Source organism: Equus asinus, chromosome 15 (assembly GCF_041296235.1).
Source record: "Equus asinus isolate D_3611 breed Donkey chromosome 15, EquAss-T2T_v2, whole genome shotgun sequence".
NCBI classification, from domain to species: domain Eukaryota; kingdom Metazoa; phylum Chordata; class Mammalia; order Perissodactyla; family Equidae; genus Equus; species Equus asinus.
The window spans coordinates 4,775,806-4,801,081 of record NC_091804.1 but is presented as its reverse complement, the minus strand read 5'-3'; the positions used below and the strand labels follow the sequence as shown (position 1 = coordinate 4,801,081).

The 25,276-nt window shown below is 41.5% G+C and overlaps 1 protein-coding gene across 9 annotated transcripts in view; it reads right to left on the bottom strand.

Moving 5' to 3' along the window:
* RALGAPA2 (Ral GTPase activating protein catalytic subunit alpha 2) overlaps nucleotides 1-25,276 on the bottom strand; it is a 319,858-nt gene that overhangs the window by 268,268 nt on the left and 26,314 nt on the right. For 7 of the 9 annotated variants that reach the window (XM_070485498.1, XM_070485497.1, XM_070485495.1 and 4 more), the window contains exons 2-3: nucleotides 16,769-16,879; nucleotides 10,767-10,819 (exon numbers count right to left, since the gene is read on the bottom strand). The exons of 1 other annotated variant lie outside the window; for it this stretch is intronic. In XM_070485498.1, the coding sequence (XP_070341599.1) occupies nucleotides 10,767-10,819; nucleotides 16,769-16,879 (164 nt within the window). Of the gene's footprint in view, nucleotides 1-10,766; nucleotides 10,820-16,768; nucleotides 16,880-20,352; nucleotides 20,441-25,276 lie in introns of all 9 variants that reach the window. One more of the 9 variants, XM_070485501.1, reaches the window with a different exon arrangement.

The window sequence follows — 25,276 nt, the reverse complement described above, 5'->3', positions numbered from 1 at the left end:
ATTTTTTCACTTTGCTTAAGATCATGCAAAGGTCTAATGTCTTTTCAAAGAAAATCAAATTGCACTAGACTCTTCATTTTTAATGAGAGAACATCCAGCAACCTTCATAAATCCCCTAATTAGTAGCATATAATCCTGACCATAATACATGGTTTTGCCCCTAATAAAGCACTCACTGAAACAGATTCAACAGTCTTCTTCTTTTCACACAAGCATCTTACATGGGAGATCTGTCACAATCAAATCTGCCATGCTCTTCTTCATTTAATGGAAGCTTCTATTTCCTGGCTAAAAATGGCATTTTTTCATATCTCTTCAATTTTGGTACCAGCACAACCAGTTGGCTGTCTTTTCTGTGCCATTTTCCACAAAACAAAAATTCACTTCCAGAGAGTTTCCAGGTAAGTGATGAGTAGAGAAATAACAAAGCCCCAGTGAGATGCCACCAGGTTGTTCCCACCATCCCAGAAACTTAGAGGATTGAAATGCTCGACTCAGCACAATTAGTGTCGCAGACCTGTAACAGGCTCAGGACTGGCCAATCCGCCAAGTTCACTCAGCAAGTGTCCAAGGTCTGCAGGAGCAGCTGGTGCACTGCACGCTTCAAGCCAGACTTGTCCCTTCCAACCCGCCCAGTGTCACAGCGCATCAAACACTAGGTGTCACTCTGTGACAGCCACACTACACATCCAAATAAAACAAGCCACAGAAAATTTACAACACAGCAAATATTTGTACAACTCTCTCCTAAATTTATAAAAAGACAAACAAACTCATCTAAATTGTGTTAACCCATTAATTCCATTTAATTTAAAGGGAGAGAGAAAGCTCTTTACAAATCTTCTGCTGTTCTAACAATAAATACAACATGCTCAAGTCTTACTGTGAATTTTCCATATATTTAGCCCTAATGCGGTTTCTACCATCTGCCTTTAAAGGGTTCTTGGAAGCATTTGCTAGTGCTGCCTTCCAAGAGACCTGCTCCTAAGAGTGTCAGTTACCGACAAGTCGAGTGGCACACTACGTGATAAGGGCCAGCATGCCAGGAAACTCAGGGCACCTGGGCTGCAGAGATAATCACAAGAATGTAATTTCAGACTTTCACAAACATCTTGTCTTCAGTTTTCTCTCCCTCAAGGTGAACTGAGTAATTCAGTACACCCTGTTGGGTCAATCCCGAGTTTCTCACCTATAAGTCTCAAGGAATAAGGAAAACTGTAGACTTGAATATTAAACTTATAAGTTAAAATGCCCATTGAAAATGGCTCCTTTTAACTCAGACACCTGTAGTCTAATTCAAATTATTAATATGCTATAATAAGATAATCAAATTTCAACCACAAACAATGCATTCAAAGAATCTCCAGAAAGAACTAGATGTTATGTTTTGTTTCCATCTTCCTGTTTGCAGAGAATTATAAACTTTTCATGACCAAAAGCAGATACCAGAATAACCTCATGCTATAGAAATAAAAGACCTGGGCCCAGTGTTTAATCATTTCCCTGGTATCCAGTATAGGGCATGGCACCAAGGCGCAGGTAATGAGCTAATTCACCATCAGAGGCAACACATGAGACCAGTGAGAAAGGGTAGGACTGGCTACCCAGCCCTCTACTGTGATCCCTGCAGAGGGGGTCTCAAGGAGTATCAGAAATCATCCCACTAAGCCATAACAATAACGCTATCATCTGGAGTTGTTCCCAACCAAGGGCTCAACATTAAGAAAAACAAGTATGGTTAACATTATGAAGAAAGCCATGATAATTATACATCTCTATCATCATTTAAAAACATATAACACATTAAATATACTCCTGATGTCATAAAGGTGACCCAATATGCTGGTCATAACAACCAGTGGCACTGATTTTGCTTGCCAAGTGGAACTCAGGACATGTTTAGGGATGAGAGATGGGTGTCTCTGTAAGCTCAGTTCTTTTTAAAATGTTCTCCAGGAAATTTGAACTGACTCAGGCTTTTTTTCAGTTGCAATCAGTCATTTAGAATTATGTGAGTGACCCAGGAGCTGCATTCAAAATTGGAATCTTTATTTTAAAAGAAAAAAATTCACTGAAGCATCCAAATATTTGAAACCCTCAACAAGAACTTAAATTCCAAAGACTTAGAAAGAATCTGTATTTCTTGTTCATTTTATTTGTTCTTGTCCCTCCTCCACTCAATAACAGTAAAGTTATATCTTATGGGCACAAGAAATAAAAAAGCAATAACAGTGTGAGAGGTTTATGGAATAAAGTCCTTTACCTCAGTGTGAGGAGGAGGGAGGAGCATGGAAGTATTTCTGCACAATGGATAATCTGGAAGAAGTAATGACAAATGAAGCAAAAGAAGGCAGGGGCTGTGGAAACTAGTTAACTGTAAAAGTACAATTCTGCTGTCTTGCCATGTGTTATTTGCTCATAAGAAAAGGCATTAGTCATCGTATGAAGAAAGAAAAAAGCTTGTGACTTAATCCTGTAGAGCACCTGCCCTGAACGTGTTGACTTACCTATGATTCAGCGCAAGCATTTCCATTGAACCTCTGCAGAAGATTCTAATTTGTTTTCATTCACTGTATATCTTATAAAAGATATACAGTCCCAACAAAAGGAGGAGGAAGATGGCGGAGGGGAAAAGAGGTGTGGGGGAAAATGCAAATAAACATCTCAGAACTGTTTATAATCCTATTATATTCATAATTCTAGTTTTTCTTCAGGCAATTCTTCTTCATTATTAATATCTGAAGTAGAATGGTACTATTAAATGTGAAAAGTCATAAATAAATGCATTTGTATGGGAAATAAAGTCAATACTCAAATTATCAGATGGCATATACAAAGTAGTTGTAACGAGAGTGAAAACCAGTCGTTTGTTTCACCTTCTTTTCCACAATTCCGGGCACTGCACTGGATCCAGTTGTGTTATTATTATCAGGAAAACTATTAAAAGTCCTCTCCCTCTATTTTGAGAAAAAGAATTAGAGGCTAAATCCACCATCTATATAAGCTCACTTGGAACAATGAAGAACAAGAGACCCAGTGTTGAATTCTATTAAAGTAAGACAGAGATTCCACTACAGCCCTGGATTCACTGCCAATCAATTATGACTCCCAAACATAACTACACCCAGCAAGACTCCACACACATAAAATTCTGCCTCCAATCCAGCACTATGTCCACACTGCAGGGAGGGAAGGGAGACAGTAGGCAGGAGCCTACAGTAAATTTCAAACAACCAAACTGTCATCTTCAACAGTAAAAGAGAAACAAAAACTATTGGCCATAGTATTACTCCTCTTCCTCTGTCTGCCTCTGAAGAAGCCCACATATTATCCGCATCTCTGGGTGGCTCACCTGCTACAGCTTGCCTCTTATGTCCATGCTTCTCCAACCCACATCTCCCCACCAAAGGAGGGGTGAAGGAGAAACAGATGCATTTTCCGGAAATGACACTGAAGGTGTTTTCTTTATCTTGGAGGGAGCGGGGGGTGGAGGGAAGGTGGAAGGTATGATGGGGAGATGAAGTACTATGTAATTTGACTGACCATTATTTAAAATATTATTTCTATCTTAGGACAAGCATGAAGAGTAGAATGAAATTGTGTATGGCTTTTCAATTTTCAGAAGGCCACTTCGGAGCCATGTTTCCCTAACCCATGGAGGTAAATGCGCATTCCCCTCAGCCAAGGGCACTTTGGTAACAACGCCTGAGAAGCCTAGGGAAACCATTTCAGTAAAACCCTAAACCTTAAGTCCCCTGCCCCATGAGGAAACAGATATGCAACATACTGAGGATTTAACCAAGTGTTGACAAAGAAGAAGTCTTTCAAATGAGGTAACAAGGCTCTGCTGGAAGAATACAGAGCTTCTCTGTCTAATCAGTAGCCACTAGCCACATATGGCTATTTAAATTTAAAATTTAAATCAAATAAAATTACTTTAAATTAAAATTTAAGTCACTCAGTCACACTACTCACATTTTAAGCACTAAATAGCCCATATGGCTAGTGCTTACCTAACTGGATAGCAGATACAGAATATTCCCATCATCACAGAAAGTTCTATTGAACAGAGCTACTCTAGAGAAAAAAAGCAACTGAGATGTTTAGATATGCAAAAGCTAATCAGAGTCAAATCAGTTTAATATTTAAGACTAAATGAAAGCATAAAATTAAATTTCATGCTAAAAAAGATTTCTCCATGAACTTCTTGTTTTGAAGACTCTTGTTCAGAGACTTCAAACAAAGCCATATTTGTAGCATCCTAGGTTGGTAGAGCTGGAAAAGACCCCAGAATTCATCCAGTCCCATTCCCTCACTTTATAGTCATGTAAGCCAAGGTAAGGAAAGGTTAAGACCTTAAGACCACACAGCCTGTCAGTGTCAAAGCCCTATCTAAACTTAGCCAGTTCCTCTGCTATCTTTTTCCCATCTCTTTTATCTAGGTGAGAAAAGAAAATGGTTTTAATATAAAAATACCAAACAACCCCATGAGAGATAAGCTGAGAATTTAAGAGGGTTTAATCCAACATATACAATGGAATGCTACTCAACCATTAAAAAGAATGAAATCTTGCTATTTGCAACAACACTGATGGGCCTAGAGGGTATTCTTAAGTGAAATAAGTCAGACGAAAGAAAAATACTGCATGATTTCACTTACATGTAGAATTTTAAAAACAACAATAAACATTAATAGGTGCAAATCACTGAGGGGGACACAAAGAATTATAAGTAACGGTTGCTGGCCTCAGGAACTTTATAGCCTCATTAGGCAGCTAAGACAGAGCCACCTTAAGGGAAAACTAAGAACACCCAGCTACAGCCAAATGGTAACAAGCGGGAGCTGTACTGTATGAGTTCACAGAAAAGAATGGGCATCTCTAGCTGAGCTGCCAAAAGAAATCAGTGAGTGTGAACAGAGCCTGAAAGAACGAGCAGATGAGGAGGAGAGCAAAGGGCAGACCCTGAAAAAAGAATTGCATAAACCAAGAGGCAGAAGTGAAACCATTCGAAAAGAGGTAAAGAGGCAACAAACAAAGCAGTATGCGTGTGACAGAGCAACATCAACAACCAAATGGGCAAGAAAGCACACAGGGACCCTGGGGTGGTTCTGAGTTTTAGACCAGCTTGGGCCACACTTGGCAGGCCACAAAGAACCTGTTCAAGATTCCAGGAAGGAAAAAACAAAAAAACAGAGTTTATACAATCTGGTGGAGCAATTTGGATAAATTTAAAAATAAGGAGTCTAGAAATCAAATGCCCTGTGTATCTGTGATTTCTAACTCTGTGATATTTGAAAAATAGCTGAATGAGTAGCATTCCAAGGCCAGAACATGTGTAAGTTTTGAAATTAAACCTTTTTTGTCCATGTATATTTTAATTGGGGTGTGGGAGGCTAACGAAATACCCTGCTATCAAAATCTAGAAGCTTTCTTAACCATAAAATAACTCCAAACTATTCCATTTCTCTACTAAAGAAGGATGACGTATAACATGACAGACAGCTTGAAACAATACCTCTGTATTAACTATATTTTCTTATTTTCTGTATTCGTGATGCTCTGACACCTGGGGCCTTGCTGAGCTGGGAGGGAGTGCCCCCTCCCAGGAATAGCTAATTCCTAGAGATAGTACCTACCAGCATGCCTTTGATATGCAAACCAACCAATCCCAGCCCAAACCCATACCCCCAACCACCTTCTTTTATGGACTCTCACACTCTGGGACACTATCCCCCTGCCTGAATCACAGGGGGACCAGGTACAGAAGAACTAGGGACCACCCCTACAGCCTGGAGCCCACTGATATGACTCAAACTATCCAATCCTAACCCTGTTTAGATCGCTTACCCTGCCTTGCCCATTACTTCCCACATTATTGCCCATGTGTGTAAAAGTCACAATAAAGGTTCCCACCCTCAATCTCTCTCTCTGCCCGCTCATTTTACCTTTGTGCTTCTCTGTACAGCCCTGCATGGAATGCCACACCCCCTGTTTATCTGGCACCGTGAGTACAATAAAAACTTCTTCCTTCACGCTAATCATTTTCATGTCTGTGTGTCTTACCATACCTGATTAAAACAAATCCCATGGACCATTAAAACAATTCCTCAACTGCTGAATCCAGAAGGTTCTCAAAGTCAAGTGAATTATTTGACCTTGAAGCCCACTCACGAGGTGCCTTACATTTCTACATCAACCCTCTTTTTCCCCTAGGCAGGTAGCCACCTCAAGGGCCACTACCAAAGTGTCACTTCTGAAAAGGGCTATGCAGAATTTTCTGTGACTCCAAAGGTCATTACTAGAGCTCTGACATAGTCCATTCTTACCAGTGGACTCTTCAGTTTACCATGAAATGTAACATATGCTCCATGAGGGCAGAGAGTTCTATCTTACCCACTGCCATATCTCCAGCACCTAAAAGTGTGCCTGACATATAGTAGGTACTCAATAAATGCGTCTAATAAATGAATAAATTGTACAAGAATAGGTACACATTGGTATAGATGGCCTGTGGATTATAGCTTGAGAAGCAGGAGAATATCAGGACTCCTAAGTGGTAAGCAGCATGACATCAAGTTAAGCAAATGGGTTCTAGAGTGAAACCAGAGGTTAAATCTCTATCATTTGATGATGTGCTGTCTTGGATAAATCACCTAACATGACAAAGGCCCCATTCCTTCATCAATAAAAACTGGGAAGACAGAATCTACCTCAGAAGGAAAGGAGTAAACAGGATGGCCACGTAAAACATTTACATTCTGGTCAAGATGGCAATGTAAACTCATTTTACAGGGTCCCACACCATCATCCCCACACTCCCATTTGAAACACATAGCAATGATAGAGGAAACATGTTTTTAAAAGAAGAGTAAAATTAAAGAGTGATAACCTCAATAAAAATCGTGATAAACATCTCCATGAACCAGCAACAACAGAAACTCTAAGTGGTACACAGATTTGAAGCTATAGGCAAAGGAGGCTGGAGGTCAACCTCCAAGGGGTACAAGTGCTCCCACTGGAGATAAAAAGGCAGACAGAAAGGTCTGTTCCCTGCCTGAAACCGCGACTCGGACCAGGCGTGCAGCCTCGAGTGCACATCACTCACTTTATCAGAGCACTGTCATGTCTCCAGTAGCTCACTACATCTGAAAACTACTGTTGCCTTTTAAAAGGTTCCCTTCTAGACTGCCCCTGACTTACAAAGGCGGGCAGCAGGTCTCCTCACATACTCTTCTTTCACGCCTTCTGAACTCTCTTACCTCTACGCTTTCTTCCAATCCATTTCGTACTTACAGACTATCTTCACACAGTATCCCTTCTGTGATTTAGCATGTCTTAATAATTCTACCTCTTCTAAAGGAAACCTCTCCCAATTATTTACACCTTGGTAAGTATTTACCTTCAAATCCTCATAAACCATCTCTTTATATGGCACTAAGTTGTAGAAAGTAGTAATGAAGTTACTGAATTCTCAGAATGAACCATACAAATTACAACCTACCTTCTAAAGCTAGAGACAGAGAGAGAACATAAGCATAAATAAAAGTAATGTAAGTTCATTACTCATTCATATTTACTATGCAAAATGAAAGTTTTACGAAGCTTTGAATAATATATATTTGTTCTATTATATAGGCAACTAATCCTCTGTAGTTAGTAATGTATCAGTAATAACATCCTCCCTAATCTAGAATTTCCGGACATGAGGAGAAGGTATTGAAACTTCCTCTGTGGGAGGTAGAGGACCACAGTCTCTGATGGACTTTCCTATTGCAGGACAACTAGACCTGAGATCAGTGACAGCAAACGTAATTCTCAAAACATTTCTGGGCTTGGGAGGACAGAGGGAAACTAACAAGAGATTTAAAAATCAGTTGGAGAGAAAGTAGGAGGGAAGGAGGAAGGTGGGAGAAGTAACCCAAAATCCTATCTGTAAGCAACAAGCTCAAGAAAATCAACGCAGGGTGCCAGAGAGCTAATGCCCATTCCACATTAGGATCTATAAATGTCTGTGCCCTCCAGACCCCACTCCCTACCACATCATATGTTTGAGGAACTGAACCTGAGATTCCATTGATAAACCAGGACCCTCAAATGGAGCCAAAGTGATCCCAATCAAGAGCACTCTCAGACTCCCACCAAAAGCAAAGACAAGCCTTCCAAGATTAAAAGAGATTGAATCTCTGTTCAATTAAATTTGATCTCAAAATCCTATTACATAACATGCAAGAGAAGAAGCCATTGTGAGAGACAGCAGAAATAACCAACAGATTTAGACCACAAAACACTTCAGATATTAGAATAATCAGACACAGAATATGAAATATTATGTTAAATGTTTAAGAAAATAAAAGATGTCTAAAAATGAACAAGGATCAGGGACTATCACAAGCAACCAGCCACACGTGACTACCAAACCAAAAGAAGTTAAAACATGAAAAAAAAAAGTCATTGAAATTTAACACTCAATAGAATAGTTAAGAAGCAGATTAGACCCAAATGAAGAAAGTGAGTGCACTGGAAGAAGGAACTGAAGAAATGTCCCAGAATGTAACACAAGGAGACAGGGGAAGAGAGGATAAAAGCAAGCTTAATGGACACGAGGATAGATCAAGAAACTTAAGTAGGAATCCTAGAAAGTATGGCCAGAAAGAATAGAAATGAGTCAGCATTTGAGAAGACAGCAGCTGAGAATTTCATAGAAATGATAAAAGATTTGAATCCAGAAAACAGGAAGCACATACACACCAAGCACGATAAGAAATCTTCAACTAGACATTTTGTGGTGAAACTGCAGAATACCAAAGACTAAGACAAAGATTTTAAGAGAAGCCAGAGAGAAAGGGCATTTAAAGGGACAACAATTAGACTGAGAACAGGGTTTAAAACTGTTGCAATGGCAACTGGAAGATAGTAAAATAATACCTGCAAAGTGTGACACAAATACTATCACTTCTATTACTATTACTACTCATAATGTGTCTAATACAAATAATTGTTTGAAGACAGCAAAAATTAATACAGAGCAGATAAAACCGAAGAGATTTATGAAGAGTCACAATAAGTTTTAAAACTTTGGTGATAAGTATAAATTCTTAGAATTCTTCAAATTCTTAGAAAAACATATAATTTACCAAGCCTAAATCAAGAAAAAATGGAAAACTCAAATAATCCTAAAATAATTCTAAAACTATTGAAGAAATTGAATGAGTGGTTAAAATCCTCCCATTAAAAAAACAAAAACAAAAAAGCACCAGTCCCAGATGGTTTTTACAGCAACGACTGAAAAACAGTCTAGGCACAGAACATTCCAATCTCATACAAACTATTTTATACAACAGAAAAAGAAGAGGGGCCGGCCCCGTGGCCAAGCAGTTAAGTTCATGTGCTCCGCTGCGGCGGCCCAGGGTTTCACCGGTTCAGATCCTGGGGGTGGACATGGCACTGCTCATCAGGCCATGCTGAGGCGGCATCCCACATGCCACAACTAGAAGGACCTGCAACTAGATTATACAACTATGTACTGGGGGGCTTTGGGGAGAAGAAGGAGGAAAAACAAAACAAAACAAAGAGTGGCAAGAGATGTTAGTTCAGGTGCCAATCTTAAAAAAAAAGAGTATGGGCTTTATCATCATGCTTCAAAACTTACATGTGTTATAGATCCTTTAGTAAATGCATCAACTATTACACAAATAAAGTAAATTAATAGAATAGTCGAAACAAATGGTGGTCAGTAGATACACATTTAAGTGACAGACTTAATTAAAGCTTCTGTTAAAAACAACTCCTCTGCACAGGTTTCATTCACAGGAGGGTTACCACAGGAAACACAACAACCACCGCAAAATACGCAGTGAATCAATGTCGGTTATTCTGGTGAAGGAGGACAGTCCTCAAAGGAGAGAAAAGGGAACCATAGTTATCAAGCTCCAGCTATGAGCCAAGTCCTGGGCTGGAGATTTCCATATGTGTTTTATTCCACAAACCCAGAAAGCCCATGGAAAGCCATGGCCTCCCTCTCCAGCCAGCTCTGCAGCAAATACATATTAGGCTTTTCCTTCACAGCCATAAAGTTGATCCCGCATCAACCTAAGTACATGTCTCTTCAAACAATGAATAATTTCTAGATAACCAACAATTAACTTTCAGAACCTATAATTTGCTTCTAGCATAGTTTTCAAGGTATGGGTAATCCGGCCACTGATCTAATACATTTGGACAAGAGAGACTTTAAGCTTAATAGATCAAAAACCACACCCAAACACTATTCCAAATTGAAGAGAACATACGATCTACACACAAGGACACACAAACACATAAAAAGATTGCAACCTCACTAGTAGTCAGAAAAACATTTATTAAAAACAGTAAGTTTTTATATGTCAGTTTGCATATATTACAAACACAAATCATCTCCACTGTTGGTTACAGAAAATGATATAAGACTTACATATAAGTTTACATGTAAGCTTATATGACCTTTTTGAAGAGCAATTTGTCAATACCAGTTATTTAAAATGTGCATACATTTCCATCTAATAATTTCAAGTCTAGGTATCCTTACAGGAAAAATTCTCCCACATTTGCAGAAAAAAAAAAAAAAATCACAAGAACCTTCTTTGCAGCATTGCTTGTAAAAGCAAAAGGAAGGAAGGAGGAAGGAAACACACGTCCATCATTTTTGTTTTGTCTGCAAGTTAAAGATTTAAAATACCATATTTTTGACAAGAATCTTAAAAGCTAAATGAATTAACAAAAACTTACTTCAAAAAGAAAGAGGATGGAGTCCAGCTCCTCCCTTTGTGACTTATTATTCCCTGGAATACAGGAAAAAAAAATTAGTTATCATGACAATGTGTAAATTTTAGGATATTAAAAATTATGTTAAAAGGTATCTTAAAACATTTAAGCCTCAACATACATTCATTTATTCAAAAAATACTAGGAGGTAATGTGGAGCCCGTGTTAGGAATGCAGATGGACAACTGAGCCAGACCGTCTGGGTCCAGAATCCAGCAGAACTGCTCCTTGCTAAGTGTTTTAACACAGATTCCATGCTTCCCAAGTTGTTAACAACCTGTGGCAGGTAATTTATTCATTTCTCAATTAGTTACTTATGAGCTCAGATTATGATAGAACACCCAACAAAAATAAAAAGTTCTAGCTTTGTGACACAAAGAGGCATAGAGCAGTAATAACTATAAAAAGTCATATACCTCTTCAGGCAATTGCACACTGTCCTTTTGATAATAACAATAATAAAACTACAAAGCTGATAGCAGCAGTTATGACTTACTGTCCAGTCTCTATGTACCAAGCACTGTGCTAAGTGCCTGGCACACATCACCTAACTTAGGAATCAGTAAACGTTTTCTGTAAAGTGCCAGATAGTAAATATTTTAGGCTTTGCAGGCCTCTCTTGCAACCACTCAATTCTGCTGTTATAGTACAAAAGCAGGCACAGATAATACACAAATGAATGGGGCTGACTGTGTCCAACCTTTATTTATAAAAACAGGCAGCGACCTATAACCTGTGGACCCCTAATCTAACTGAATCCCCACAGCTCTATAAAGTGGATGTCATTCATTCACTCAACAAGTACTAAAGAATGTCTCTATGTCAGGGATTATTCCAGAACCTGAGGATACAAGAGAGAACAAAACAGAACAACCCCTACACCAAGGGAGCTTACATTCTGGCAGGAGGAGGCAGTCAATAATGAGTAAGTGAGAAAACCACGAAGGAAGGCAGATGGGGAATGCCAAAAAGGGTAGTTTGCAGTTTTGACTAGGGAAGTCCAGGAACATCTTGCTGATAAGATGACATCTGAGCGGGGCTGGCCCCGTGGCCGAGTGGTTAAGTTCGCGTGCTCCGCTGCAGGTGGCCCAGTGTTTCGTTGGTTCAAATCCTGGGCGCGGACATGGCACTGCTCATCAAACCACGCTGAGGCAGGGTCCCACAAGCCTACAACTAGAAGGACCCACAACGAACAATATACGACTATGTACTGGGACTTTGGGGAGAAAAAGGAAAAAAATAAAATCTTAAAAAAAAAAGATGACATTTGAGCAAAGATCTAAAAGACATAAGGAAAGAAGCCATATGGAAATTTAGAGGAAATGTGCCCCAGGCAGAAGGATTGGACAGTGCAAATTCCCTACAGCTGAGCAGGTTTGGCACAGTCAGGAAACAGCGAGAAGGCCCTTGTGTCTGGAACAAAGGGGGACAGTTGTGGCAGGTGAGATTAGAGAATGGGTGAGGTAAAGGAAGGCAGGTAGGTAAGGTCTGAAATCACTGTAATGACTTCAAGAATGAGAAGCCATTTAAGGGTGTGGAGCACTGAGAGTTGTGATTTGACTCACATTTTAAAAGCATCACTCTTACTGCTCTTTTAAAGAGATTTTGGGTAGGGGGATGCAATGCGGAGGGGGGAAGACTATTTCTGAGGCTACTGCAGTAATCCAGAGGAGGATAATGAGAACTTCAGCATTTCCAGTATAGGCAATGAGAAGAGGCCAGTGATGATTGATGTATTATGAAGGGAGAGACAGTAACTCAGGTTTTGGCCTGAATAACTGGAAGGCTGAAGTTATCACATGATTATTTCACTATTCCTAGTAAACATTTTCCTTTATTCTTTTGTTTTAGTACACTTTCTGCCATACACTCTAATCAAAACACAGATTTTACTAAAAGCAAGAAACTTCAAAATCTCACTCTGTTTTTGTTGGTTCTTCATTATGATTCTTTGTGGTAGACTGCAAAAGTGCAGAGTTTTTCCCCTCCCATCAAGAGATGTCTATTTCTTCATGCCTTAAATCTGACATGCCATGTGACTTGTTCTGGCCAAAGTGACATTAACAAATGTGAGACAAGCACAAGCTTTAAAAGCCTTATGCATTTACTGAGCTTGGAGCCCTAAGGCCACCATGTGAAGGATCCCAAGATAGCCTGCCTGCTGGAGAAAAGGGGTCACCTGGAGAACCAAGGTGCCCTAGTCAATAGCTTGCCAACCACAAGACACGTAAACAAGACCATCTGCCACCAACTGCCATCAAAGGCATGAACCAGCCTAAACCAGAAGAACTGCCCAATAGACCCAGAAAATCATATGCTAAATGACTGGTTGTTGTTTTAAGGCACTCAGTTTTAGAATGGTTTGTTATGTAATTTGTTATGCATCACAAACTAACCGATACAGTCTTGAACAGCTACACTTTTGAAAAGGATAGAGGGAACAAAAAGGGGAAGAGGGAGGGAGGGCTCTTTAAAAACAAGGTTTTTAGGCTGTAGAGGTTTGGGTTTTCAGATATGGGGTTTAAACTTTTTTCTTTGCTATTTTGACTACACATAATATCACACTTTCTTACTCCACACACTTTCAAACAAAAGTGAAGTGGAGCAAAATTAGGAAGCAAAATAAAAACCAGATCATTTCATATATGAAATATCTGCAAATTTGGGGGAAAAAATTTAAGTTCAAGATTTACATAAATTTATAAATCACAGGAGAAAAAGCTAAAGAACTCATTAAAAAAACATTTGGCATCCTGGACACACGCCCATATACGACTTGATGACCTACTAGAGCCTGGTGCATTCTGTAAGACTCTGAGCCACCTGCTATACGTCAGAGACCACCACAGTGCCTCACCCCAAATTAACTTCCCCTCCAGCTTGCCATTCGCCTCAGGTTCTACAGACGCAATCAGAGCATCTACACACTCCTCTCCATGTCCTCTTCTTTACACTTGATCCTGTCTCAACCCACTTCTCCCAACCCATTGCACCATCAGTTATCTCCCTTTCCTTAGCCCGCAAACAGGCAAACACATCCTTTAAAATCTTCCCATGATCAAGCTACTCGTTGAGATACAATCCTTTGTCTCCATTACCAAACTTCTAGGAGGGTATTCCCACCTATAGCCTTCACTGTCTCACCATCCAGTTACTCCATCTCTCTCTGTCTGGCTTCTGATCCTACTACTCCCCTAGAATTTTTCTTTCAGTAGTCAGTGGCAACCTCCTCAACGCACTATCATTTCCTAGTCCCACTGCCCCTCAACTTTTTGCATCATCAGGCATTGCTGATCTTTCATTCACTGAAATTCTTCTCTGGGCTTCTGCGACAAAACACTTTCTGGGGCACACGCACGCCCACGCCCACACCCACAACCACACCCACAACTCCTTTATCTCTCCTTTATCTACCCAGTAAAAGAAGGAGTTACCCCAAATCCCTGACTATCACTCTCTTTCTCTACATATCCTTTCTCCCTTGGCAATAGCATGACTGCATCTCTCTTCTCCCAAACTTCAGAGCCTATATTTTTACTGCCCAGCCACAACCAACACCTGGGTGTCCCACAGGCACCTCAAACTCAGAGCACCTCAAACTCAGATTGCTCAAAGCTGCACTCATCCTCTCATCTCCCAAACCTAGCTCCCCGCCAGGGTTCCCACTGTTGTAATGGCAGCTTATGAACCAGACTCAACATCCTGAAGCATCTTTGACTTCTCCCTCCTGTATTCCTTTTCCTTATATTCAAGTCTCATGAATGGTGAACCCATTGAGACACAACACCTTCTCTGCTCTTAACTGCCACCTCCCTGGATTAGGCATCACCAGCTCTCACAGGGATGACAGCATCAGCCTCCTAATTGGTCTTCCTGCCTCTGGTCCACTTACCACATTATAAGACACTGTCTTAGTAGCAAACATTTTCAAAAGCTCTACCTACCTAAAGAACAAAGTCCAAACTTCTTAGCCTGGAATTCAAAGCTCCTTGCAAGTCTAGCATAATCTGATTTCCTGCAAGTCTCTTTCACACATCTTACATTGCAAGAAAAAAAAATGCTATCTCCCCACATGCCCTAAACACAGCCTCCTGGCTCTCGCTCATTTTCTACCCTCCATCTGCAGTGCCCTTCTCCTCCACTTGAAATCCTACATCGCCTTCAAGGTCCATCCCCAAGGTCACCTTGTCCCCAAAGCCTCACTCATATGCTCAACAAGAAGTCACCTCTCCCTCTCCCCAACAACCATAGCACTTTGTGTATATCTCTCTTATAGAACATCTCACTTTCTAACTTGTTTCATAGTTAACTACGCATATGGCTTATTCTGAGACCAGTCCACAATCTCTACCACCACCACTCCCCCATGAAACATGTTCAGCATCTGATACATCTCTGGATTTCTCAAGGACTTTAACATAGTGCATTGAACATTGTCAGCATTCAAATACTGGATGGGTGAATAAATGAAGGATTAAACAGAAGAGAGACACAGAGCTGCCAGAGGCAGGGTCCAAAGGCTGAGCCCTGAGAGGCACCAGCAGCAGAGGCATGCTTTGAGATGCTAAAGCACGTATGGTCTATGCCACAGGTATAAGACACTCTTATCTGTAGGTGAGCAACACAGACTACTGACAACAAAGATGACATTTCAGCGTCTGTCTGTTGACCTAGCATCAGTGTTTTTTTTTTAATAGGAGAAATACAAAACAGAACAGTGGTGTTCAAACTTGAGAGCACATCAGTATCATCTGGAGAGCTTGTTAACACAAAGTGCTGAGTTGCATCCTCAGAGTTCCTGATTCAGTAGGCTTATTAACAAGTACCCAGGTGATACCCAAGCTGCTAGTGCAACAACCAGGCTTTGAGAACCACTGGTACAGAAGGAGCTCTGAACTTAGCATCAAGAAACCTGGCTGCATTTCTGGCTATGCAATTAAATAATCTGTGTGGCCTTAGGCCAGTAATATAACCTGTCTGGACATGGTTCTCTCAAATCTAAAATGAGGAGTGTGGACAACCCAATCTCTTGAGCCCCTTCCAACCTTAAAACTCTGATTCTGACCCAGTCACTCAGAAGTCACTTATCCAGAATTATGGCATTTCTATTCAATGCAGTACTACGTAACTATTTAAAACTGAGGTAGAAATAAATGTGCTAACATGTAAGAATTTCCAAAACAGACTACATGAAAACGAAAGATGATGATCACAGCAGCTAACACTTACTGAGCACATATGATGTGCCATACTCTGTCCTAAAACCCCAGGACCCGTTTAATGCAGACAGGAGGGAGCTTCAGAAAGACGTTAAGTAACTTGCCCAGGGAAAAACAGCTGGAAGGGTAGGGCCAGGATCAAACCCAGTCTGGCTCCCCAGGCTACACTGTACTGCCACCTAAATACAAAGCAGAAAGCACAGTGTGACCTTATTGGCTTGATTTTCTAAGAATATTTTATGTAAGTATACATGGGCATAACCATAAACATATACAAACATAATACATTAATAACATATATAGAAAGAAATACAGAAACTTAATAGTGGTTGCTTCTGAAGAGTAGGACTGGAGGTCTGGGCAAAACAGACACGTCAGTTTTCATTTCAAATCCTTTAACAGAGTCTGAGTTCTTTTTATAGTGTGCATATATTACTTTTCTTTCTTTCTTTTTGAGTAAATTATTCCTTTGGAATTCATGCCTTCTGTAGGTTTCTTCTTGTTCTGTTTTCCCTTTACCCATTTGCCGTGCAATTAACACCTGTAGAAGAGAAAGCTCAAGGGAAACAGATGCCAGCCACTATGATCTCGCAGCTCTGCTAAGGGCTTGGCAAGAAAGAGGGCTCAAAGCATATCACTTGTGGCTCTGGACACATACAACCTCCAAAAACGTCCTGAATATTTTTTTAAAAAAACCTTGTATATAAAAAAAACCTTGTATATATAAAACCTTGTAGAAATGCTTACCTTTTAATTTCAAACTATTTTCCAGTGTTATAAAATTTTCATAGAAGATGAAATATATCTGAGAATAGTTGGTCTCAAAAAACTGCTTAAGATCACTTGTATCCACATTATCTGAAAAGAAAAAGTTTTCATTTATGACAACAACCTTATACAATTATCAGAATTCACAAACAACCTTTTCAGAAATTAAGGAAAATAAAAACTAGCTTTATTCTCTTATGAGACAAAACAAAACAAGAAAACAGTATTTCCATTCATTTAAGGGAGCTCTGAATTGGCCAGGCGCCGTTCCTCCATGTGCAGACCCCTGCAGGAGACTGACTCAAGATCAGAGCCACAGGGGCATAGCACTGACAGACCAGCTAGAGGGGCAGCAGTAAGTGAGGGTCTGGGGAGGGACAAGATGACTTCCTGTTAGGGAATGGGAAAGTAGAAGTTCATGGAGGACGTGGCTTCTGACGTAGGCCAACAAGGGGTATGGGTTTGTTTGTCTGAAAAACAACTTTGCGGGTGGAGTTCCACATGGCCCAGTCTCTTCTCTCTCCCTGCTGACATAAAACCAGCTGAAGAGAACCAGCAGGTGCTCCCCACCATACCCACCCACTTTCATCTGGGCCACTGGTCACCACCTTCCCTCCAGCTTCTAGGTGACCTGTTCTGCTCTGTTTGGACACGCAGGGCCCAGCACATGTTCCTAGAGTCGCCTTGAGCAGCGTTTCTCCTTCTTGCACCAGATTTGCTAAACCAGGTTCCTCGGGTAGATAGGCTGTGCAGGGAACTTAGCCCAGTGACAACTCCTGCTGGGGCCAGGCAGCAATACAGCCACTTCTTCCAGGGGCCCCAATCATTCCTCGCAACTCGGGTCAGAGCAGTTATCCACTGTCAACGCACCTTTGTACATTTTCCTTAGCAAACAAGTTGTTCGTGCCATTTACAATGGGGTCCTGACCAAGGTGTCAGCTCTTTGGAAGAATACACTAGTAACCGTAGGAAAATTAAAAACAGCTTCCCTTAAAATTCTACATGGATTACTCAAGGAAAAAATGTGTTGCTATTCAATCTGTAACAGAATGGTATCAGTTGCTTTTGGGGTCTAATACTGTGAATATATGTGAACACACCCATTACTATTTTTTAAATTCTATAAAGTTAACACTCATGCTGGTGAATCTAAAAAGTCGTTTTTGAAAACAACTAGCTAGATAGGGCCTTTAGAGAAGTAAAGGTCTCTAGATATGCAGATGGGGTCTTTCATGCAAAAATCTGCCCTCGTTCTTTGAAATAATGCACATAAGGTGTTTTATAAAGTCATATGAGCTGCCAATTTAACATTCAATTTCCTGCCCTAAAACAGAACCAAGCACAGAGCAGTGGAAGTTCCTAGTAACTAACAAACTGATCTGTGTGAAAGCAAGTAACAATGAAACTAGTATCATTAACCCACATGAATATTACCATTCTAAGGAGCCACACAATCTTGCCAAGCAATCCTTGAGTGCCTTCCGCAGAATGTGCCGGTTCCAAGAAAGAGTTTTGTTCATTTTCGCTCCGATACACACCGCTAGCCCATCCACCACTAACTGTTCCCTCTGAAGCACGCTTCACCCAGCTGGCCTCTACTCACCACTTGCTGGTCAGCTCAAACATCCCAGCCCACCCCAAGACTAGGTCAGTTGCCTCTGCTATGTGCCCCACCCCACTGTTCTGCCCTGTCACAGAAGGTGTCATATTTACTTAACTCCTGATGGAATTCCGACTTACTCCTATTGGAATGATCTGTCTTCTCTGCCAAAGATACTCCCTACCCTCACAGAATTCCCAGTCTATCTCATGCATAATTATGTCCCCTACATGTAGTACAGTATTTAGTTCAATATTTTCTTGAATGAATTGAATAAAAGAAACAGCCTATAACATACAATGAGAGGATAATAACCATAACTTGTAAACCATTAGATCATATGCCTACAGGAAAGAAACAGCCTAATCTTCCTTCAAATCCTTGGGGCTATCAAGAGAGAAATTTCATACCTCTGCCCCAGACTCCCGATTTCTATCTGTTGCCCTGACACTCCCCTCGCCCCTGGCGATCTCTACTCTCACAGCCTGCTACCAGCTGGATCTCTCCACGTAAGGGTCCAAAGGCTTCTCAAATTAAACATGTCTAAAGGGAAACATTGTTCTCCCCCTCAAATTCAGTTCTTCCCTCAGGAACCACCATCCATCCAGCTGCTCAAGCCAAAACCTAGACATCATCTCGGGTTCTTCTTGCTCCTTCACAACCCATCTGCAGTGTGTCAGCTCCAGCTGGTTCCAGTCCTGGGCCGCTTCTCACCCTCCAAAGCCCTGCCTGGCAAACGTAGCCATGAATTCTCACCCAGGCTGCAACCACACCCACTGCCTGGGCTCCCTGCTTCCACTCCTCCTCTCTGCAGTCCATTCTCTACACTGCAGTCAAACGAAAATTTAATAGTATCAATCAAATCAGATCATTCCTTTACTCAAAACCTCCCAACAGCCTCCAAGAGTACTTAAAATAAGATGCAAACTATTCACCAAGGCCTGCAAGGCCCTGCATGATTCCCTCCATTCAATGCCAGCTTCATTTCACACTACTGTCTCCTTTACACCCTGTACTCCAACCACTGCGGCGTCTTTCCATTCCCCAAACTTCCCAAATGTGTTCCCAACTTGGGGCACCTCCAGTATGCTGCTGCCACCCCTAGATCTTCATACAATTCATTCCTTCTCATCCTTCAGAACTGGGATCACACATCACCTCCTCACAGAAATCTAAAGATGTCCCTTATGTCCCTCTTCACATTTCATCATATCACCCTGCCTTCTTCCTTTATAGACTCTGCGACAGATAGACACCCAACTGCTCACCAGTGAGTGGGCCTCAGACACAGAATTTCCCTGGCATCAAGGATGTGGGTGCACTGATGGAGCAAGATGGTACAGAAAGGTCACTGGGCAATCAACAACCCCCCCATCTTCCCCACGCCTCCCTTGGTCCCTCAGAGACACTTAAATATCAGCAACCCGAACAAAGAAGGTCCTTGTCAAGGTTGAGCAGCCCTCCTATAGACTGAGATGCTCTCATGAAGCCAAAAGTCCAGATAACAGCCGCCTTCTTCCTCAGCTATTCACTATCTTTCTTGTGGATGAGGCATGGATGGTGCTGAGCTTAAAATACTAACAAGACAATTAGACACCTTCAAGGTAAGCCAATATACAGTGAAACTAAGAGCACAACATCTGTAATGTACTCAGTTTATTTACAAGTATGAGAACTTCTCATTGGTCTGGGAGTCCTCTTCACATGATTCTCCCCTACAGCACTTAAGATCAATTGAAATTATCTTATTTATTCATTTATTTCTTCATTGACTGGCACTCTACTAGAATGGAAGCTGCATAAGGGCAGGAATCTCATCTGTTTTGTTCACTGCTGTAGTCTCAGCCCCAGGAACAGAGCTTGGTACTTAACACATATTTGTTTAATGAATAAACAAAAAGTAAATATCAAATATTTTACTTCTCTAATTCAAAATCTAGAATGATTCCTTGATTTGTCTTACTTTTGAAGCACAAGTCTCATCAGATGATTATTTATAAAGTAAGCATAGATCCGGGGGAAGGCAACCATAGGCACTGGAATTTAGCATCCTGGAAAAGGGAACACAAGAAAGCATCAAAGGGCTGCTTTTTAACAAGGTTAACTTCACTTTGTTCAGGGATATAGTAGGAATGCTTTGTTCACGAAAAAAAAAGACGACTATGACCACAAACTTCCTTTAGACATTCTTCACCTATTCATTCAAATATTTCTGAGGCCCTCCCCATGCCAACTAGCCCTGTGCAAAGTGCAAGGAAATTCAAAGAGATTAAAACACAGGGCCCTCAAGAATACACAGGTAAACAAATAAGTAACAGGAAAGGCACCATGACTGAAGCTGAGGCATCAAAGCAGGAAGTGGACAAGGCCACATGGGGAGGTTGGGAATATTAATAATGCTATACATTTATGTTTTAAAAGCACTTTCGTGAATTTATTTTATTTGACCTTCACCACAGCCCCGTGACGTAGATGGGGCAGTTGTGATCAAGATAAAGAAACCTGAGGTTCAGAAGCTGAGGCAACACAGCCAGCCAGGAATGTGGGCAGAACTGTCTGGGTCTTCTGACTCAAACCTAAGCTATACAAAGGCCTCAGAGACAAGTGGGAATAAATGAAAACAAGAAATCAGGTCAGGAATATAAAAAAATAAGTCATCACCTTGGGGATGTGCAGGAAAGCCAGATGAAAAAGAGCAGGAGGAAAAGAAGACACGTAAGAAACGAGGGGAGTGAGCAGCACTGAAGATGGGAACTGCTGAGTTCCCAAGAAGGAGCTCACAGTGACCTCCCCACAGCCTCGTGGAGCCAGTAAGGAAGAGAGGAGAAGGGAAAGCCCTGAACTCCAGAGCCCAGATGGTGAGCCGCCTTTGAGGTGATGGTCTTCAGTGTGGGTGGCACATCACGGGCCCACCACCTCACTATAATCACAAAACTCAAGGAAGTGAGTTCAAGTTAACCACAGGGAAGCAAGCAGCAGATAGCTGAGCAGAGCTAGGGGACATTCCTGAATTTTCAAAGAAATCTCCTTTAATTTCTCATTCTCCTTCACCATCAACCAAAAGCCAATAAACTGTTTCTATTATTTTCCCATTACATTTCAAAAATAATCTTTTAGATTCCACACTAAAACCTACTCTCTCCCGGCCCTTTGTCCAGCTGAACCTTTTGTTGACGACTATTTCTCCACATCCAGCTGAAAGGCAACAGCAAAGGTTGAGGGCAAAACCTTCAGAGCCGACTGCCTGGGTTCAAGTTCAGAAACTACAGGACCTTAGACAAGTTATTTGAACACCCTGTGCCTCAATTTCCTCATCTGAGAAATGGGGCTGACAATGGTTCTTTCATCACAGGACTGCTATGACAAAGAAATGAGCATACGCAAGGTGCTTATAAGACTGTCATCCAGGATTATATAAATATTGGTTGTTTTACAACTATTTAGCTCCTGGCAAAGGCCCTCTCACTAGGTGGGAATAACCCAGCTTCATCTACCTGTGAAGCCATAAAACTCTGGCTCATGAAACTCTTACACTGAATGAGACCGTCCCTTATTAAATGGCACTCAATCGCAATACAGCAGTAAGGACTACCCACAAAACCAGAGAGATGATCCCTCCATTTCCTTCCACATATAATCCTTTTCAATAACAATTCTATTCCTTTTTACTTGGAAGGATCAGAACAGAATCCCACAAAAACCTGCTTCAGCAGACCCCCGGAAAGAACCAAAGGAAGAGAAAAAGCCTTTCTCCCACTCGGGAGCCCGAGTGGAAACTGTCAAGAGGAAGAAGGAGCTCAGTTCAGCTCCTCCCTAGTGGGGACTGAACCCCCAACCCTCCCTGTCCCTCCATCCCCCAGCCCCAGCCCCAGGCCAGAGCCAGGGGCCATCCTGCCTGCCTACACATCTGTACAGATGAAGACCATGTCATTTACTCTTTTACTCATATTCCCTAGAGAATGGCACTGAGGCATGATGCTCAAGATCACAACCTGGTGATAGGGAAAAGGGGTAGGTGAAGAATTCAAGGTGACCTTAACAACTTAATAAAACATAATTTAGAAAGAATGAGAAGAAGGAAAATAAACTATTCAGACACAAGACAGAAAATGCTGACAAGGACGAAGGTCACTAGTAATGTACCATTACTTAAAGGCTAATATGAGTCTGGTGATTTCACTTTTAACAACTGCCTATATCCCTGCCCTCTTTCCCTCTTGTGACAGTTTGTAAAAACGCCACAAATTATTCCTTCCCTCCATCCACACCTTTGGATAACACCCACCCACAGTGATTTGGGGCTGATCTCCTGACTTGATTTGGTCAATCAGTCATCAGAAATATGACCCAGCAGCAGCTGGAGAGCCTCTGGTAGTCTCTCGTGCACGGGAAATGAGGGAACTCATGGAGCAGAGCTGGACTCAGCCCACAGTGGAGTCAAACCCAGGCAACCTGCAGCCAGAGGTAGAACCACCCCAACCAATGCAGACTGGTGAGGGAGAAAAATAGATGCTTGTTGCCATGAAGTTTGGGATGGGCTGTTAGGCAACACTATTACGGAAACGTTGGTGGAGAAAAAGAAGAAACTCATCACCAAGCAGCTTCACGGGCCATGAGGGCCGACAAGCCCATGAAGAGGTGCCCGCAAGTATAACACATCATCGCCTCCCCTAAAGAAGGAAAAGCAGAAAAAATGGATCCAAATAACAGAGGCTGCCTGTTGATACAAACTTTCTGTCAACAGTGACACATGCTAACAAGAGTGTAGGCAGGGACTCCTTTTCCTGACAGCAGGCAGTAGGTTTAGAACCTCCTGTGTGTGCAGTACTGTGCCAAGGGAAGGTAAAAACCCTGGAGCCTTCCTGGTGAGGAGGTAAAATCTACACAATGAAGCCCTTTCAAGACTCAGCTGGTAATCAGGTGATAACACAACAGGTATGTTCACTGTGCTTCCACGGTAATCAATACTTTTATCATTATTGTTAAAGAGAAATTCACATCTGAAAAATGCATCAAATACAGACCTAAAAATGCCCCCTGTAACGATTACATGCAAATATAAAATCTTTGTGTGGATGGAAATACTAACTTACACAGCAAACAAAAGGCTCCAACCCCAGTGCATCAGGGCTCTGAAACATGAGGTCTGGTTGAAGACGTGGTATGAGAAGTCTGGGAGTAGAGGATGAACTGGGAGGTGGGCCTACTCACCCACTAAAGTCAGCTCACAAGTAAGAACACCTTGCCTAACACAACAACCCCCCACCTCAACAGGCAAAGTTATTTCTAGAATTTCTGCAAAGATTTAAGAACTAAAAGATCAAAGTCCATTCTACAAGTACACTTTTTCTAATGCCATGGAGATTTCATATTTCAGAAAACCTCTCTCAAATGCCATGTTTTCAATCTATATCCACTTTTAGGTATAAACATCATTGAACATATTTGACATGGAATTACTCCTGGAGTCATCCAGAAGTTAAAGAATAATGTACTGAAGATAACCCTTATTCTACCCCACCCCATCAGACTGATGGGAGATCCTCCCCTTGCCCCTTACAAGACACCCAGCCTCTCCTCCTTACCTCCCCACCACAAGCTGCCTAAGCAACCAGACTCAATAAGGAGACTATAATTAGAAGTGATCATAGGCCACTCCCTAGGCACACAACAGGGATGTCTCCTCAGGCCTTGCATGGCATGTAATTTATGATGCATAATAATAAACACTTTAGACCCAGCCACCTAACTAAGCATCTAATACAATCAGGCTTTTGCCCCATCACTCTAAGAAGTTCCACACTGTGAATCCAATTTTCAGCCCTCTCCAGGGCCAAAAGCTGATGATACACCTGTACTTGGTGCCCAAGACCACTAACCTGGCCCAATAGAAGGAAAAGGAGACTAGAACCCTCAGATAGTACTTTGGAAGCATGTGGGGCCTAAACTACATACTCCTATTTGCAGGAAATGAAATGAACTCATCTTTTAGCTTCACTGATAGTTTTCTTTCTTACATACATTATAGCCTTGTTGTACCTACCAGTTATACTGTTCTAAAGTTTTTTTAAATTTTTCCCTAAAAATATACATATATTCAAACTTCATCATAGTTGACTATTTATTTCCATAGGTGTTCTTCATAGCATTTAAACTAAAAAGTGAGAGTAGCCTGGAGCAGACACTGTTGCTTTCCCTCTGGCTCCTTCACCCCACTCACTCCCACAAACTGACCCTTCCTCTCCCAAACAGAGCCCCCATTTGTTCAGGGATCATCCTCCTCCACAAGCTGTGCCCTTCAGAGAGGCTGGCCTGTCCCTAGCCCCAGAGGGTGGGACCTGGTGCTGTCAAGCCAACTATGGTGGCAACATGCCACTTACCAATGATTTGTTTAGGCTCAAGCCTGTGACCCAACGTTGCTCAATATGAAATGGGAGGAAGTCTGATGGAGATGTCTGGAAAAGATTCATTGTTCCTAAAGACACACAAAGAAAAAACGTCTTCTTTTTTCCTGTCTCTGGACATTGCTCTACCTGGGCACAATGCTTGCAATGCCTGTAGGCATTCTGCCACCCTGAGGACAAACCTGGCACACTGAGGACACTAAGGACAGCAGAGCAGGGAGGCAGAGAGTCCGGACTGTTGACGTCACTGAACTGCTGAATTAGCCAACTCTGGGGCTGCCCAGCCTTGAGACTGCTTTTCATAGAAGAAAAAGACAGTCCTTATTATTCACATTTATATTTGGGTTTTCTGTTACTTGCAACCAAAAACATCCTGTAGATACTGAAATAAAATCTGACAGCAGAACAGGAAACAAATACTAGTATAATTGAAAAGGTCAAAAAAGTTATATTCCTCTATTTCATTTCCTAAGATGTATTATT